The sequence below is a fragment of the Cydia fagiglandana genome, chromosome 16 (assembly GCF_963556715.1).
Source record: "Cydia fagiglandana chromosome 16, ilCydFagi1.1, whole genome shotgun sequence".
Lineage (NCBI taxonomy): Eukaryota > Metazoa > Arthropoda > Insecta > Lepidoptera > Tortricidae > Cydia > Cydia fagiglandana.
This window is the reverse complement of record NC_085947.1, coordinates 886178-903747: the sequence shown is the minus strand read 5'-3', so window position 1 is coordinate 903747 and position 17570 is coordinate 886178. Positions and strand designations below refer to the sequence as shown.

The following is a 17570-nucleotide window of genomic DNA, read 5'->3' as shown; positions in this document are numbered from 1 at the left end:
GGTGTAGTGCATAATTATCCATCGTTATTTCACGGAAACGTACGAACGTCGAACGTGTCTTGCTATTTCAGTCAGTCTCGGTAAACACGGTGTGGCCGCTAACACAATGATATAGGTAGCTCTTTATATTGTTCTCATAGTTGATAATAACGATAATCTATATTCAACTATAAATAGAAATTGAACACAGTTCAATGGGCGTGAGAATGATAGTTTTGCTGAAGTGAGTTCTGGTTTCTGGTTAATAGTACTTAACTTAGGTATTTAGGTTTTATATTAATAATCTATAGTTACTAGTAGATATACTTATGGACAGTGGAACGTAAAAGGTTTAATTACTGGATTACAACCTACAGGGTCGTGTCAAGTGTGACAGTACAGTCACCTGCAACAATATATTACACAACGAAGGCGGCAAAAATATCTGACACAACATTGTTTGTAGAGCGACAGGAGCGTGTCACATATGTTTGCGGCCTTCGATGAGTAACATTATATAATTGCAGGTGACTGTACCTACGTATTGACGACCATCTTCCTATGAAAAAGTGTCCACATTTCGTCTTCGGTTTCGGGTGGAAATCGTATTTCAATCTGCCATTCATTGTACTCATTATACCTTTTCGGGTGTCGCGACATTTATCATCTGATAATAATAGGTAATCTGTGATTGATGATAGTCTCGCCTATCGCTATCGCTGGCTTAGTATTGTTTTGAAAGCATAGTTCGTTATGATTCGTACCCAAAATAAGACAACCAAATTTTAAACATATATTTGGAAATAGTGTCTCATTCGATATCCCTACTATTAGGTCAAGAAATGAATGCTCAAAAAACGTTGTAGAGGGAAATGCTAGGAACACAATTTTTGACTCCGTAACTTTGTTTGGACTAGTTAGGAGGTGAACATATCAAAAGTCCCCGGCTGTAGCCCCGCTGCTGGGGGGTAGAGGGGGGTAAGAAGGTCGAATTTTTCGGTTTTCCATTGATATCTTGGAAACTTTGCGTCTTAGCGACATGACTACTAAGACAAACCGAAAGCTGATAAAATTAGTTACAAGTTTTATCCTGTCAAGTTTTTCGATATCATGAATAGTTTTTGAGATACCCGCTCTTGAAAGTTTATTTAGGGATTTTAATTTTATCTTGATATCTACGTCAGTGAAGCTGTTAGGCCATGTTTGGTATCATTTTCGTATAAATCGGGGGTGCTGAATTCATTTATGGTATCACATTGACACCATTCCGAAGTAAAACCAAAATTTAAAAATAAATATTTTTTTAAATCCGTCTTCACGCTTAAACCGCTGAACCAATTTCGTTGAAATTTGGTATAGAAATAGTTTAAATCTCGATACACGACATAGGATAGTTTTTATCACCAAAAGCATCTTTTGAGGGTGTGAAAAGTGGGGTGGAAGTTTGTATGGGGAGTCAGTAACCGCTGAACCGGTTTAGAAGAAATTTAGGACGGAATACATCTGTGATTTAGATGAAAGTGATACCAAACATGACTTCAAACCTTACCTTGAGCAGTATTAACCTCAGGAATTCAGTTTCGTCGACGAAGTTGAATTCCCCCCATACTCCATTTCACAACTTTAAAGGATGATTATTGAGATAAAAAATATCTTATGTCCTGTCTTGGGACTCGAAATATCTGTATACCAAATTTCAATTAAATCGGTTGAGCGGTTTAAGCGTGAAGAGGAATTTAAAAAAAAGGTATTTGTTTAAAGTTTATGTTTTTTCTTAGGAATGGTGTCAATGTGATACCAAAACTGAATTCAGCACCCCCGATTTATACGAAAATGATACCAAACACTGTCTAGCAGCGTCACTAATGTAGATATCAAGATAAAATTGAAAGCCCTAAATTAACTTTCAAGAGCGGATATCTCAAAAACTATTCAAGATATCGAAAAACTTGACTGAATAAAACTTGTAACAAATTTTATCAGCTTTTGGTTTGTCTTAGTAATCATGTCGCTAAGACGCAAAATTTCCAAGATATAAGTGAAAAACCGAAAAATGAGACCTTCTTTCCCCCCTCTACCCCCCAGCACCGGGGCTACAGCCGGGGACTTTTGATATGTTCACCTCCTAACTAGTCCAAACAAAGTTACGTAGTCAAAAATTGTGTTCCTAGCATTTCCATCTATAACTTCTTATTGCTTGGCCTATATCCCTACTATCGATAGCGTGACGCGATGTACGCATGCATAGCATTGCATTACTATATTTTTGTGTGGGATTTTAAGTTTCCATAACGTCCCGCTTGGCGCGCTATTAAAATCCCATACAAAAATAGACATAACGAAAACGCGAACGCTCGTCACGCTATCGAATGAAATTTACACTAAGGGTTCTGGTAAATTCTAAGTTCGATTTTAACTTTGAATCAATGCATTTTATGAAAATATAGTTACGCGAAACAGCTTATTAAATTGACACAAAAATACTATAAACCTTTGTGAAAAAATACGCCTCCATTCATAAAAAGTGAGCAAGATATTTCCTCGTTTATTACTTTAGTTAGCGAGATTTCGATCTTTGTCCCATCTCGATAGTAGGTAGGTATATCAAAGTGTTTTACTACTACTACTACTAGCAGGCGTGGCTCACTCCGCGAATTCGTCGCTTTGCTACAGGTAGCTAAAAGTACATCCGTTCCACACCAATTTTGGGGTTTGCCATAAGCCGCGCGTGGCGCTGTCGCCACCTAGCGGCAATATCTGTGCTGATCGTGACAGACGCGTTTTCTTAGAGAGTGAGTCTTCTGTACCTAGTACTATTTTTTATTCTGTGCTACTAGATATAATGTACGTGACCTCCACAAAGATTCCCAAAGTTCAAATTATACGATAGCATATTTATATTTATGTTTCTTATCGGCCACATGTTACCCAATATATTATTAATCTTCATATTATTATTAGGTAATTGACACGCAATGACTCCCAATGTCCTTATCTCTGGTTTCAGCGGTCATTCGGGACGATTTATCCATGATTTTGACATATTATATATCTGCATGGGCGTATGAATATAAATTTTCACTTCACATCTCGGAGTAAATTCACATAGGTAAGGTAATGCATAACATTTACATTTAAAACAATTTTTCGGGGCGATGGGCGTCAACTAGTTAAAATTCTTATATGTACCTTTAAACGAGCAATTATTGTAGGTATATCAATTTACATTTTTCGGGGATCTCGGAAACAGTTCTAACGATTTTGACGAAATTTGCTATGTGGGGGTTTTCGGGGGCGAAAAATCGATGTAATTAGGTCGTACTTATCTGTGGGAAAACCCGCATTTTTGAGTTTTTATATGTTTTCCGAGCAAAGCAAAGATATTTTATTTTAATTTAGAATTTTGACAGCACAAGCGAAAAAAACCCGTCTAGGTGTTCAAGCTATCTATAAAACGATTTGCAAAAGAAATGTCATTAACACTAGGAAAGGAATATTTGCCTTCGACAGACAGGTAAACTTCCGTCTGTATGTCGCAATTTCAAAGGTATCAAGTTCGTAAAACTGCAACCATATTTATTAGGTAAGTATGTGATCACTTTTCAATAAATTATGCACACGAAGGCTTTTAACTTCCCGACGGTGACTTGCAATAGTTGCAATACATGTGTACTGTTAAGACTGCGATGTCATTCATGTCATATTGAGTAAATATATTCTATTAAATTTTATGTCCGTTTTCCTAGCTTTATAAACCTTGTTTCTAGGTACGAGCATAAAAAGAATGTTCCAAAAAGGAGATAGAACTCAGATGGATGATAGAACAGCTCATATTATCATGAGTTCCGAATCCGCGTCGATAGGCGTAGTAGGGATAACCTAATTAAGAGACCTAGGGACCAATACCGACCCCAGAGGCCGATATTGTCACGGTATGAATGGTGATTGGACACGCTTAAAGATCGCTTATTAAGTGGCTTAAAGGACACTGTGGAGGATGTTGGACATTGTGATGTGAGCCACGCCCGCCGGCCTCTTCATGGCCTTAGTCAGCTGTTCCTTATTGTACACTATCGTTTTATTACCGTAACAAGAGGCCTAGGCCTCTAGAGGCCACTCACCCCAGAGGCCAGGGTCGTCGAAGCACGAGTGGTGGTTGGACACTGTGATGAGAGGCACTCCTGGAGGCCTCTTCATAGCCGCCGTTAGCTGTTCCTTATTATATATACTGTAGTTTTATTACCGAAACAAGAGGCCTCTAGAGGCCACTCACCCCAGAGGCCAGGGTCGTCGAAGCACGAGTGGTGGTTGGACACTGTGATGAGAGGCACTCCTGGAGGCCTCTTCATAGCCGCCGTTAGCTGTTCCTTATTATATATACTGTAGTTTTATTACCGAAACAAGAGGCCTAGAGGCCACTCACCCCAGAGGCCAGGGTCGTCGAAGCACGAGTGGTGGTTGGACACTGTGATGAGAGGCACTCCCGGAGGCCTCTTCATAGCCGCCGTAAGCTGTTCCTTATTGTATACTGTAGTTTTGTTCAGGAACTCTGTAACAAAATACCAATGATACATTGAGTAAGATCCGCAAAATCTAACCTTATTCATAAAACCTAACGAGCCTGAATTAAACTAAAACTAACTATTTTGGCTCAGCGATCCAAAGAGAATCTTGGCCTCCGAAACGAGAGCGTGCCACCTGTCCCGATCCTGAGCAACTTCCTGCCAGTTACTGACGCGAAGCTGAAGCAGATCCGCCGCCACACTGTCTTCCCAGCGATACCTGCACCTCTAGCACATCTTGCCGCGACAGGCGCGAGAAGAGACAGATCGGCGCGACTAGGCGGCTTGTCGCGTGTTGGCAGCACAACTCACGCGTGAGAGCCGCGACAAACTCGCGATGGGCCGACCCACCGGACGGCTACCAGTCGGTCGTCCCAAGAATAATTATTTAAATTATGTTTTATCCCTTTCTTACAAATTTTTTGCTCTCAGAGTATTACAATCAGATATTTCTTGTTTGTTGATAAATCATCTAATAATCGAGCGCGCGTGCACGAAGTAGGCTAATAAACACGACCGTATTGTTTTTACACGCATTTGATAAGCTCCAGTTGACAGCTCATTAATATTGATACTTTAACAGGAAATATTCTTATTCGTATATACGCCTAAGAAATGCACAATGGTGAAAAATTGATTAATAGGAATAGTAGAAAATTACTCTCATTAGGGGTCATTACAAAAACATATCTTAACTATTCAAAAGAAAATTGTGAATGCAGTGCAAAACTTTATACCTATAAAGAATGAAAACTTTTTTCCAAATATAAAAAAAATATCTAATTTGAGAAAGTATGCTTTCTTGTCATATTTTACACTTGTAAATATAAATAAAATATATTTAAAACCGAAATCCACTGCCGATGTGGTACCACCAGGCAATTCCATAGAAAATTCACGGCACTCTGTTGCCTGACCAGTGTTTGACGACATCATATAAACAAAAACATATATCTATCAAAGATAAGATTCTGTATATACTTACTATTAGAAATTACCGTAGCAAGAGGCCTAGACCCACTCACCCATGTATATCTCGTGTTCAATAAAGGTTTTCACAACAATTAGAAATTTTGATAATTATAGAAATTGTGACTGTTACTTTGAAAAAAAAAAACTAATAAAATTAAAATGTGGTCTATGTATGGGATGCATACAGAATTACTGTGTTTTAACTTTGAGATTCTTTCAAAGTTATGAAATGTTTATCAAATGCGTTAATGATATGAATGATAATGCTTATTGCTTAACATAAACAATATTTATTGCTTAACTTGTAAATATATAAATTTGGTTACAATGATAAGATTAGATACATGTAGATAATGATTTTAGGCCGCTTTCTTCTACCGAGAATGTATATTTTTGTTTGCCGTGTTGTTTTATCTATACTCATCAATTAACCATGTGTGGAGTCAAACAGACTGCATACTACTGTGAAAATGTTAATATTGTGTTACTGCACTTACTGCAATACATAATATATTAAATATGAGAAGATAATAGTGAATGATGAATAAGTTTATATTTATCGCTTAATATTTCTAGTAAATATTGAATAGAATAAGATAAAATGGTTTCTAACAGGATGTCCATTAAAAATCATATTAGTACATCGCAATAAATATGCAATGGGCGGCAATGGGTGCAAATTAAAAAATTAGATTATAGTAATGTCAAATTTTAAAATGATTACATTGTCAACATCTTATCATTTATTGACAAACAAATGTATAAAAGCAGTTTAAAAAATTAGTGGTAATTTTCATGAGCTAACTTTAATATATGACAATGCAAGGTTATTAAAGTATGATTCCCACCGAACGGGCAGTGTCAAAGCTGATTTCACATTTGTATGGACCACTCCGGCTCGCTTCTGGCATACATAATGTATAGGCATATTGATAATGCGCTGCGGTGCAGCCTGACTCCAGCCAGTCTGTGGAAATCGTACATAACAGTTACAAAGTGAATATTCAATTATTACCGTCACACAAGTTTCCAAACTTAAGTAATAAATATGTACATCTATTGTCAAGTTATTTATATAATGCTTATTTAACACATAACTGGTCAAACTAGTTAATCAGTATTCACAAATTAATATTCATAAGTTTTTATCACTATTACGTTTTTAAACATGTTGTGAGGTCACTTATCACTTGTTTAGGGGTTGTGAAAGGGGATTGACCTCTCGGGGTACAGACATGACCTGTAAAGGACGTAAATATAACGTCCGTCTGATGCAAGCAACATAATAACCAGTTTCAGCGAACTAGTTCACTTATTTCCTAAACACGGCACGCGAGAACGAGTCTTAAGACTCAGGTGTTTGTAAATTGAGTGTACAGAATACCCACCTACGATAAATTTGCTGAATAGTCCGACAACAGCCACGGTTATAGAGCTCGCACACGTCCACAACCGTCCCGGGCTTCGCAGCCGCGGGATAATCCACGTTATATCATAAGCCATATTGTTCACTCCTCTTATACACTATACGACACTAATACAACATTGTTACTGTGATTAAACACGACGAAAATCAATTATATTCTCTCTCGCGACACTACGCTCGTGCGTACGAAGTACTGAATGAATGACAATTGACAAGGCGTGCCTGACAGCTCGGCGGTGGTGTTGCCAGAATTAACTTTAAGGCGTTATTCAAACGTCAACTCAATTTCGTACAAATCGAAGGATTGATATACTGGGTCAAGCAAATCTTGTCAGTAGCAAACGGCGGCAAATTTGAAAAATCGCGGGTTAGCAACACTGTGTTCGAATAATTCGAAAATCGCGTGTCATCTGTGTTTTATCTGTGGAATGTGGATCGCGAATGACAGCCATCATCTTTGTTTACATTCTGAATCGATTCTATTTCAAGAGATATTTCTGCTGTGTCACCATTAAATACCAATATATTAAATAAAATTGTGCTTAATCAAAGCTAACGTGCCTACAATGCCTACAGTTCCAACTGATAAATCTAATAAAATATTAAAATCCAATAGGACATCTATCTGCTGAAGCAATGATTTTATTCATTACATTCTTGTTTAACGGCATATTCCACTTCTAATTTTATTTTGAGATCTTCAAATTCACCACACACCGCTTTTAAATTGTCCGTCCATACCATTTAATTACAATTTCAAACATTTTCAATAGAGAATCCACGAGTGACAATTTGAATTGACGTACGTAACAGGGCGCGCTCAGCGGAAAAAAAAGTTTTGGTTCGATGTACATAGTACATTGCTGCTTTTCTTAGCGCAATACTACTCTTTGAGTGTTGCCCTACTTTAGTTTGCTTTACATTGCTACTGACAAGATTTGCTTGACGCACTATATTTTAGGCACTGTTTTTTTTTTAACAATTATGGCCTGGATGCGATTTAGGCACTGTATTTAGGAAGCTTCTTCTTATGTGGTTAGAAAGTGAGCTCGCACCATGTCCTATTTTATTTATTTATAGCCCAGGCGTGATTAGAAATTTGTTGAGACGACTGATAAAATAAATAATATTATGAATCGAAATCCGTCTCAGTTGCCTACTTACTCGTAGGTCGGCGAAATATAACGTGCACGATTCGTCATAAAAGTTGTTCTGAGAGACTGATCAGTGCAAATACTGCAAATGCTATTTTGTCAACTTTACGAAGGATGATCGTAACTTAATGTAATATGCACTTTTGCAGTGTACAACTTTTTATTGTTCCGTAAACAAGTGGCAAGTATCATCATTATCATCAAGTCCACTGCCCGTCCGTTCGTATGTCCCAGTCACAATATTTTTTTAGGAAACCGTAGCGTAGGTAGTATGCCATATACTTATTACTTACTTCTTATTCTTATTCTTACATTACATGTAAGTTATTATTGATAGGTATTTTTAATTTTTAGTTTTAGTTATTTTAATTGTAGTTAGTTTTAGTTTTATATTCCTATTTATGTCTTATAGTAATTTATGTAATTTAATATTTTGTCAGTGCAATAAAGATTGTCATGTACTAAATTACCTAATTTATACAAGGTGTCCAGAAAGTGACGCGCCAAGTGACGAAATGGATCAGGATGTTCGAGAATACAGTTTTGAATTTTAATCGCCGCACCTGTATTCTCGAACATCCTGATCCGTTTCCTAATGCTATCGTCACTTGTCGCGTGGCGTGTATGATATTCCGCACGATACAGACGTTGAGCAGTCACTATTGAATCACCGTTACGATAATACGCTCGTACGCAAAATGCGCGATGCGTCCCCGAGTACTGTTCCATCGTGGCTAAAACTCCACTAAATGGCGCACGCCACGAACCCTTCCCCGCTCCCTTTCGTGGCCCCGTTTCGAATATGGCGCTAAAACAAATACCCGATACCCTTTCTGGACACCTTTTATAAAGTTTGTTCGGAAAAACTCTAATATGAGGTACGGAGTACGGAACCCATGGAGGGTAGGTACGTTGATGCGACATGCATCTCACCGGTTTTTGTTATATCAAATCATACTTAGGTTTTCCTTGTACCCAAATTTAAGAATAAACTACAACAAGGACATAATTTTCCCGAGGCTTTATTATGATTCACCCCACCGCAGCATATCCGGGTCAAACATACAATCTGAGGAGTCGTTAACATAATTATTAGCGAACAAAGTTATGTAGATAATGGAACGGATGCGTTATGGTTATGACTTAATGTGCAATTGAGAGATAATGATTTGGGAAACCTATATTATTATTATTTGGAGCCTGTCGTGTCCCACTGCTGGGCAAAGGCCTCCCCCGAATTTCTCCACAAATCTCTGTCTCAAGTACTATGTCTGGCCACTCCTTTAAGAAGGAGGCTAGTTCATCCCGCCATCACCGGCAGGGTCTGCCAGGTCCCCGATTTGAGTTTTCGGACACCTAATCTTGAATATTCATTTGCGTAAACGTAGTGCGTTGCTATGATGTTTCGATCAGGCGCTGTACGCGCCAGTAGGTGTGGGAGTGGGAAATATAAAAAAAAAACAAATGTATCTCAATGAAAACATTAACATAGTTTTATCATAATTAATTCAGATACATTAAAATAAATTAAAAAATAAATAAATTAACTTAATATATTTAAATTAATTTTTAAAATAAATGATAAATGTTATAATACAAATGTGTAATAGGAAAACCGGTCAAGTGCGAGTCGGACTCGCGTTTCTAGGGTTCCGCACATAAGTCCGACTCACGCTTGACTGCACATTTCTTATAGGTTTTCCTGTCATCTATAGGTAAAGAATTATTTTGGGTATTTTTTTTTCAAAATTTTAGACGCAGTAGTTTCGGAGATAAAGGGGGGGATGCTCATTTTTTGCTATTTTCTGAAATAACTTCGAACTTATGTATTTTAAGTTTATAAAAAAAATATGTCCATATTTGGGTCACTAATTTACATATGTGTATCAAATTTCAACTTAATTGGTCCAGTAGTTTCCGAGAAAATAGGCTGTGACTGAGGTGCGCAACCCTAAAAATAACGATACTTACAGATATCTTTTCCTGTTAAGAAACAACATTGGAAATCACTAGGTATTAGGTATCTTTACGGCGAATGGTTACGGTTTATATAAATTACTTATGTATAGACTTTCTAATACAAAAAATAAATACAATTCATAATTGATAATCAGTCTTTCTTCCGTACGGAACTAATTAACTAATTATGTATTTGAAATAGAAAGATTGTTAGAAATATGAAATCCTAAAACGAATAACTTTTTTACTATAATTTGTATTACTTAATGTAAATTTATGTCCTATATAATCACAATTAATTTCTCCAATCACAATGAGAAAAGTGTCCTGGATAACTTTTCCAAATAAAGATAAATTTCTAGATCTCTACAAATCCGCTGCTTTTGACGTTGACTGTACTGTATACATACCCACACATACAACAATAACATTATTCATAGCCTGTTTTCTACACGAACACTCAACTCTAAAGGAAATTCAGGAGAGGTGCCCGGAGTGTGAGTTAGCATCTCGCCCAATCCAAGGCGGTAATTTGTTACTTTATTTCACTAATTTCACTAGAATCTACTTCTACTTCCCTATACTCTTCACTCTTCACTAGCTAGTCTGGCGATTCCCTCTTATTCTGCCTAATTCCACTAGATTTAAGTATTTGTTCTAAGAACATCTTCCTTATGCCACAGAACACTGTGGGTATGACAGCTACCGACTGGTGCGAGCGTTGTCCACATACAGATCGAATTCATAAACATCTGAGCGGCACAGCACCCCTGGACGGCGTTGACACGGCGGCGGCGATGCGACTACGATGCGTTTTCGACTCAGCCTCGAATCCTGGATCTGTCTATATTTTGGAATTTGGTCCTGCGTTCCGTATGCTAAAGTTTGTTGATGATCAAGCACAGAATCGTTGGACTGCATAAGCGCTGAAGTATGGTATCCATCTTCTGAATCTTTAGCACTTTTCTGTAACTCCGCTGTATCATCTTGTAACTGTAATCCTGCTTCTATAGCTGTATTATCCTGCAACTCTGAGTTAAAAGCTTTTGTCTGTCCATGATCCGCTTCCCTATTCAACTGTTCGCTACCCACTCCACAACCAACGCCTGTTGCACAGTTTTCTTTATCTTTTCTTCTAAAATCTGACCCATGTCTGCTTTTAGGCGCGCCGTACGCCCACCCGAAGAGCAGAAATATCAACACAACGCGCATTTTTAAGGGCAGGTTTAACCACGGCCTATGAAACTATGATACTTCTCATTAAAAGCGAATGTTAGGGTGGCTGACTGTGTGGTGCAGCCGATTCTAAGTCTGTTTGTATACTGATCGTCGAACGCGTCGCTCGTCGCTTCTTATATTAGATGTCAGCACGTGTCGATGCCGATGCCCGCATTTGCCAATAATTAGATCAGTGGGGTTCCATTCATATACTCGTAGTAATATAAAAATCTGTACCTAAGTATATATGTTTCATTCTCGGCGAGATCTTTGGAATTAATGATAATATATTATGTCCATCTTTGACATCTGAGATTCCGAGCGAGGTTATCACAAGGTTGCACAACATAACATTTATTATTATTTCGTTATTAAGTACCTATACGAGCTTCATATATGTATTCATATAAGTAAGTGCCTAAAGAGATAATAGGATTAATAACATGCAGCAGTTATAAAGGATGACTCACGCTAGACCGGGCCGGGCCCGGGCCGGAGCTTCCGGTGCTTCGTTTTCTATGGAAAGCACCACGTGACCACCGATCAGTCGTCATAGAAAATAACGCGTAGCACGCCTAAACGACGATTTTCCGGTATAGGAGTCTGTTTTTCTGTCACAAAGGTTTTATAAAATGCTGAGAAATTATAGACTTAAATCGCCGAATATGAAGGAAGTGTGGAAGAGATCGCTTTTTAGCGATAAGATCGATGGTTGTTGACCTCTACTTCTGTTGCTGTTTTCTTTCCGTATTGTTTTTTATTGTGGTGTGTAATAAAGAGTAATTGTAAAAATTGTATTGTAAAAAGTAAGAAAACCAAATAAAATGTGTTCGTTTGGGATAGCCCCTGGAATGGTCCACATAATGAAAGGGTGAGCACGCGCCGCTCTTGTGGGTCTACCGCGAACCACGTTCGACGTGTTGCCTCCCTGTCACACTTACAGTATCAGTATCAGTATCAGTATTAGTATCAGTATGATGAAAAATTATAGACTTAAATCGCCGAATATAAAGGAAGTCTAGAAGAGATCGCTTTTTAGCGATAAATACGACTGTTGTTGACCTCTACTTCTGTTGCTGTTTTCTTTCCGTATTGTTTTTTATTGTGGTGTGTAATAAAGAGTAATTGTAAAAAGTAAGAAAACCAAATAAAATGTGTTCGTTTGGGATAGCCCCTGGAATGTTCCACATAATGAAAGGGTGAGCACGCGCCGCTCTTGTAGACTTCGCGGTAGACCCGAACCACGTTCGACGTGTTGCCTCCCTGTCACACTTATGTACGAATTTACAAGTACGACAGAGAGGCAACACGTCGAGATAAGCTCTGTCATGTCCGATCGGAATCGGTGTGATAACCACGTAAAGTTCAAAATGATTGTCGTTGACCTCTTTGGGGTCATCCATTAATTACGTCACACGTTTAGGGGGTGGGAGGGGGTCGAGAAAATGTGACATGTTGTGACATGGGGGAGGGGGGAGTCACAAACATTGTGACGTCATTTTAACTTCATCACTATTCATCAGTAACCGAAAATTAGTTTATATTTTTTAGAGTTTAGAGTTTATGGAAGTAGGTAATTTTCGTTCCTAATTGGTTTTGTGTTATAAAATGATTAATATATCTTTTAACAAAAATATTTTTTATTAAATAAAAGGGTGATATATATTATCATTTTATATAATGATTAATCCTTTATTGTCAAAAAAAATAGTTACACAAAAAAAATACATTTTAACACATAGAATAGAATAGAAAAGAAATAGAATAGAAATACATTTATTTATGACAAACATACACAGATACAATGTATAACATTTAGTGAAAAATGTCATAAAAGGGTCACAACTCAGCATGTTGCTGGCAAAGCCAGCGCTGTTCTTCCGTTGTAACCCAGGCGTACGCCGTTCGATATCTAAATCTAACCTTATAAAATAACTTACAATTAAATAAAAACTAAATTAAAACTATTTAAAAAAAACTAAAATTAAAAAAACTAGTTAAAATTATTTAAAAAAATAATGCCGAGTTAGTATTGCCGATTTCGTTGAAAACAAAATTGCCTAAAATGTGACGTCACACCAGGTGGGGAGGGATTTACAAAATGTGACCAAGTGTGACAAGGAGGGGGGAGGGGTCAAAAAACCTAGAAATCGTGTGACGTAATTAATGGATGATCCCTTTAACGATTGAATCGAGTGATTGATTTATTTTGTCAAACCATCAAAACAAGCGGCAAAAAACCGGCCACGTGCTAGTCGGATTCGCGTTTCAATTAACCCACCCCGTCTATTTTTAGCTATGGGCTACCGTCTACGAATTATTTACGGAAAACTATAAATAGAACCCTTAAACAATGGCAATTAGCAACTACTTTTTGTACAAAATCCAATAGTCACTTTCCTTGGCTGACTCCTGGGTTTGTGGCAGTAAAGCTCGTAAACCCAAAAGTCAGCCGGGGAGCCTGACCATGGAAATTAAGACTTTTTTATTTTCAAATGAAATGTAAGTCGTTATGCCAAGCCCCCCTTTAAATATTTAGATTATTATGATTGTATTTGATTGAAACACATCAAATACCCAGTAGTCAGCCTGTGGCTGACCAGTGGACATTGAGATCGCGTACCTAACTTAGCACCCTCTAATCAGCCGTTAAAATGGGAGGGCTGGGCCTTGCGTGGGTACTTAAAGGCTATCTATTTGTACTTACAACAGTGGGCTGATTACTGGCAAAAAGGCAAAAATATTTCCAAAAGCAAAATTCAACAAAGGTTTTTTCTTTACATTAACTGAACTATATTATGTTCTTGAACAGTATAAACTATAATAATTGTTATTGGTTAATTAGTAAGCCAATTAAACGATCTTGAACATAGAAATTTCGTAAAAAGGCTGACTAAATAGGTGCCTTTACGCTAACCACGTAGAAGTTCAGAGTAAAGCCTTGTTCGGACTAGGCTAGTATTTTAGTCTAGTGGCGAGTAATTTAGTAGCTAAACTATTCGCTACTGCCTAAAAATCACTAATGAACTCGACTAAATCGACAGGTTCGGACTTGTTTAGCCGGCGGCCGAGTGAGCACGGACGCGTGGTGGGGGGTGCTACTCGCTACTAAACTACTAAAAAAAATAGAATAAAATGGATTGACTCGACTAAATTACTTACTAATCCACTCGACTAATTTTTTGGTGTTCAGACACGTTTAGCTACTAAATTACTCGCCACTAGACTAAAATACTAGCCTAGTCCGAACAAAGCTTAACTGTCGTTGACCTCTTTAACGACGATTGGAACGAAAGATTGAACTTTATTTTGTCAAATTATCAAAACAAGCAGTAAAAAACCGGCCAAGTACACCATTTTCACGTAAACCATTAACCATTGCAGCTGTGGCCTTAAAACAGTCTAACCGCATTTTTGTTCTTAAGTCCGACTCACGCTTGACAGTATAGTCATAATAGGTTTTCCTGACATCTTTATTTAAAGACCTATAAAAGTGCATTTTTTTTAAATGTTTCGGACCCAGTAGGGGAGAGCGGGATTCGTGCCGATTTTCATAAAATACTTTGATCTATGTAAACAGTGTGAATAAGGTATGTGGGTTGCGCTATAATATTAAATAATGATTATTTGCGTTTCTGAGTAGCGATATTGTTTTGTGCATCGTTAAACAGTTTTTTTACCAGATTTTTTTCATGAGATAGGTCGGAACGGAACAACTAACCCCGCTATGGGGCGGGTTGTTCCGTTGCTTATATTTATAACTTATCCGTCAAATATTTAAATCTCAGTTCACACACGCTAAAAGAGTACTTTGCAGCATAATTCTCGTCGAAATATATGATAATTTTTTGTGTACTATCAATATAGATAGTAAAAAAAATCCAAAGCAAAAATGTGATTACCCGTGGGGTTTGTTGTGCCCTCGTTTGTGATTTATTTTCCATAACTACTATTCTACTATAATGGAAGCAACGAAAACGGCTCCTGCAACCGCATAGTGGTCTGACTTTTCGCGACAAACATCATACGAATGGCTCCATGGTTTGCTTGCGTTCCGATTCCCATCGGAACAACTTACCCCCGGCACGTTTAATCCCGCTCTCCCCTAGTTTCGGAGCAAAGAGGCTGTGACAGACGGACGGACGGACGGTCAGACAGACGCATGAGTGATCCTATAAGGGTTCCGTTTTTTTTTAAGGTACGGAACCCTAAACACCACATTTAAGCGCATTGGCTCGCAAATCCCACTATGGAATGTCCAATTAAGCTAGGACCCTAAGCGCCACTAGCACCATTCCACTAACCCGGGGTTAACCTGGAGTTACCATGGTTACCAGGCCAATTTGACATTGGGTTAACGGTTTAACCGCTTAACCCCGGGTTAGTGGGCTGACGCAATTGGCCCTAAATGGCATAACAATCACGGAACGTGACTGTACAGTAGCTTTGACGCCTTGAACAGCTATTAAAATTGATGATTTGAAATCTGGATAACTTTAATGTGATAAATCATCAAAACAAATGCGTCATGCGGGATAACCCGATGATATGTGAGGACGCGGACGGTCACCGCGGACATCACACATTTAATTTGGACATCATCGAACGTACAGTCACCGACGGACATGAGGTTTAAATTTCTTCAATTTTATATCTCGAGTTATCAACTTCTTCTCGCTGTGTGGTTGGAAAGTTAATTTAATAGATCGTCATATTATATTTTTACAGAAATAACGTTTACGCGCGTTTCCACAATCTGTCGCCTGCCAAGTTGGTGCAGAGTAGCTTACTAGCTTAGAACTTAAAGTGGCCCACTGATTAACAGTCCGCCGGACGGTATCGGCCTGTCAGTTAGAACAAAATTTTGACAGTTCCGAACAATGACAGGCCGAAACCGTCCGGCGGACTGTTAATCAGTGGGCTCCTTAAAAGGCGTCTACCAATGTTTCTGCCGTTTCTAATAAATAAGTATAAACACAATAGTTTACATTAACTTAGGGAAAACCCGCCCCATTACACGTGCGGGTATTGCCTCATCGCTCCGACTAATGTGCGTTATCGAAAGAATTGTCAGCACAGTCGCTATCAGATATATCGGAGCGGCCAACGTGTTCACAATATCTGAACACGCACTCTAACGCCCTGACAATAGAGGCGTGTTCAGATATTTGTGAGCTCCTTAGCTTCACCGATATATCTGTACCGACTGTACATATTGACAACAATATTAACATACTTACAAATAGTTGCAGCTCTTCACGACAAAAAGTGTGATATACGGTACATGATGATGATGGAATTTCCTTTTGCATAATTGCTTCTTTTGACTAATGGCAGGCGTGTCTCACTCCGCGATTTCGTCGCTTTGCTACAGGTAGCTAAAAGTACATCCGTTCGGCCCTAATTTTGGGGTTTGCCATAAGCCGCGCGTGGCGCTGTCGCCACCTAGCGGCCATATCTGTGCTGATCGTAACAGACGCGTTTTGTTAGAGAGTGAGTCTTCTGTACTTAGTACTATTATTTATTCTATGCTAATGGTAACATTCCATTTCTAACCGCAGCTGCACTACCGGTACTGAACGCGTCGCTGTCATTGTCAATTTCCATAGTAAAATGAACAGTAGTGCTGCTGTCGTTGGAAATAGGTAATCCTTCACAAATTGATTTAGTAATAGCCAATTGAATTTTTGATGGAAAATTTTGAGTGCAGGGCACCACCCCAAAATTTTAGAAAAATAAATTAATTTCGTGGAAATTAAGGATGCTGATGGTTAAGGAGGACTAAAAGAACAGTAGTTTAAACTGAAAAGTGGCACATAAGTACCTACAAAAGAAAAATTAGTGACTAAGTGCCCAAAAACCCGATTAAGATTTAAAAACATGTTTCGTTTCGAACTGGTTTTGATACGACTGACCAAGGGGGAAAGTTGTGGGGCCGTAGCACTATACGTAGATACTATACGTAAGTATGCAGCATGGGTAGTGTCAGGTTGTGTCATATACATTTTACATTAAAAAATAAAAAGGAAAATGTAAAAAAAGCGATTGTTTAAGGTAAATCAGAGTGAACTGCGCAAGCGTCGATGCGGGCGGGACTTTCCAAGCAAACGCATCGCGATCCGCGACTATCGCGAGGACGCTCAAAATGGCCTCCACAGACTACAAGTATATAAGCGTCACCGATAATCGCATGCGATTTCCGATACATTACGGCCTTTGATCGATCGATTGAATTAAATTGCTCCTACTTATTCGGCAATTATCTAAAAATCCCAAGCCATTTGTTGCACGAGTATCGCT

At 38.3% G+C, this 17570-nt stretch overlaps 1 protein-coding gene and 1 long non-coding RNA gene across 2 annotated transcripts in view; one reads left to right on the top strand and one right to left on the bottom strand.

Moving 5' to 3' along the window:
* The window catches only part of LOC134671715 (tafazzin), a 35232-nt gene extending 28050 nt beyond the window's left edge, over positions 1-7182 (bottom strand). Inside the window, exons 1-2 of the mRNA XM_063529548.1 lie at positions 6902-7182; positions 4403-4528 (exon numbers count right to left, since the gene is read on the bottom strand). Of these exons, the coding sequence (XP_063385618.1) occupies positions 4403-4528; positions 6902-7016 (241 nt within the window). The 5' untranslated portion in view covers positions 7017-7182. The remainder of the gene's footprint in view (positions 1-4402; positions 4529-6901) is intronic.
* The window catches only part of LOC134671722 (uncharacterized), a 144350-nt gene that overhangs the window by 21863 nt on the left and 104917 nt on the right, over positions 1-17570 (top strand). The window lies entirely within an intron of this gene.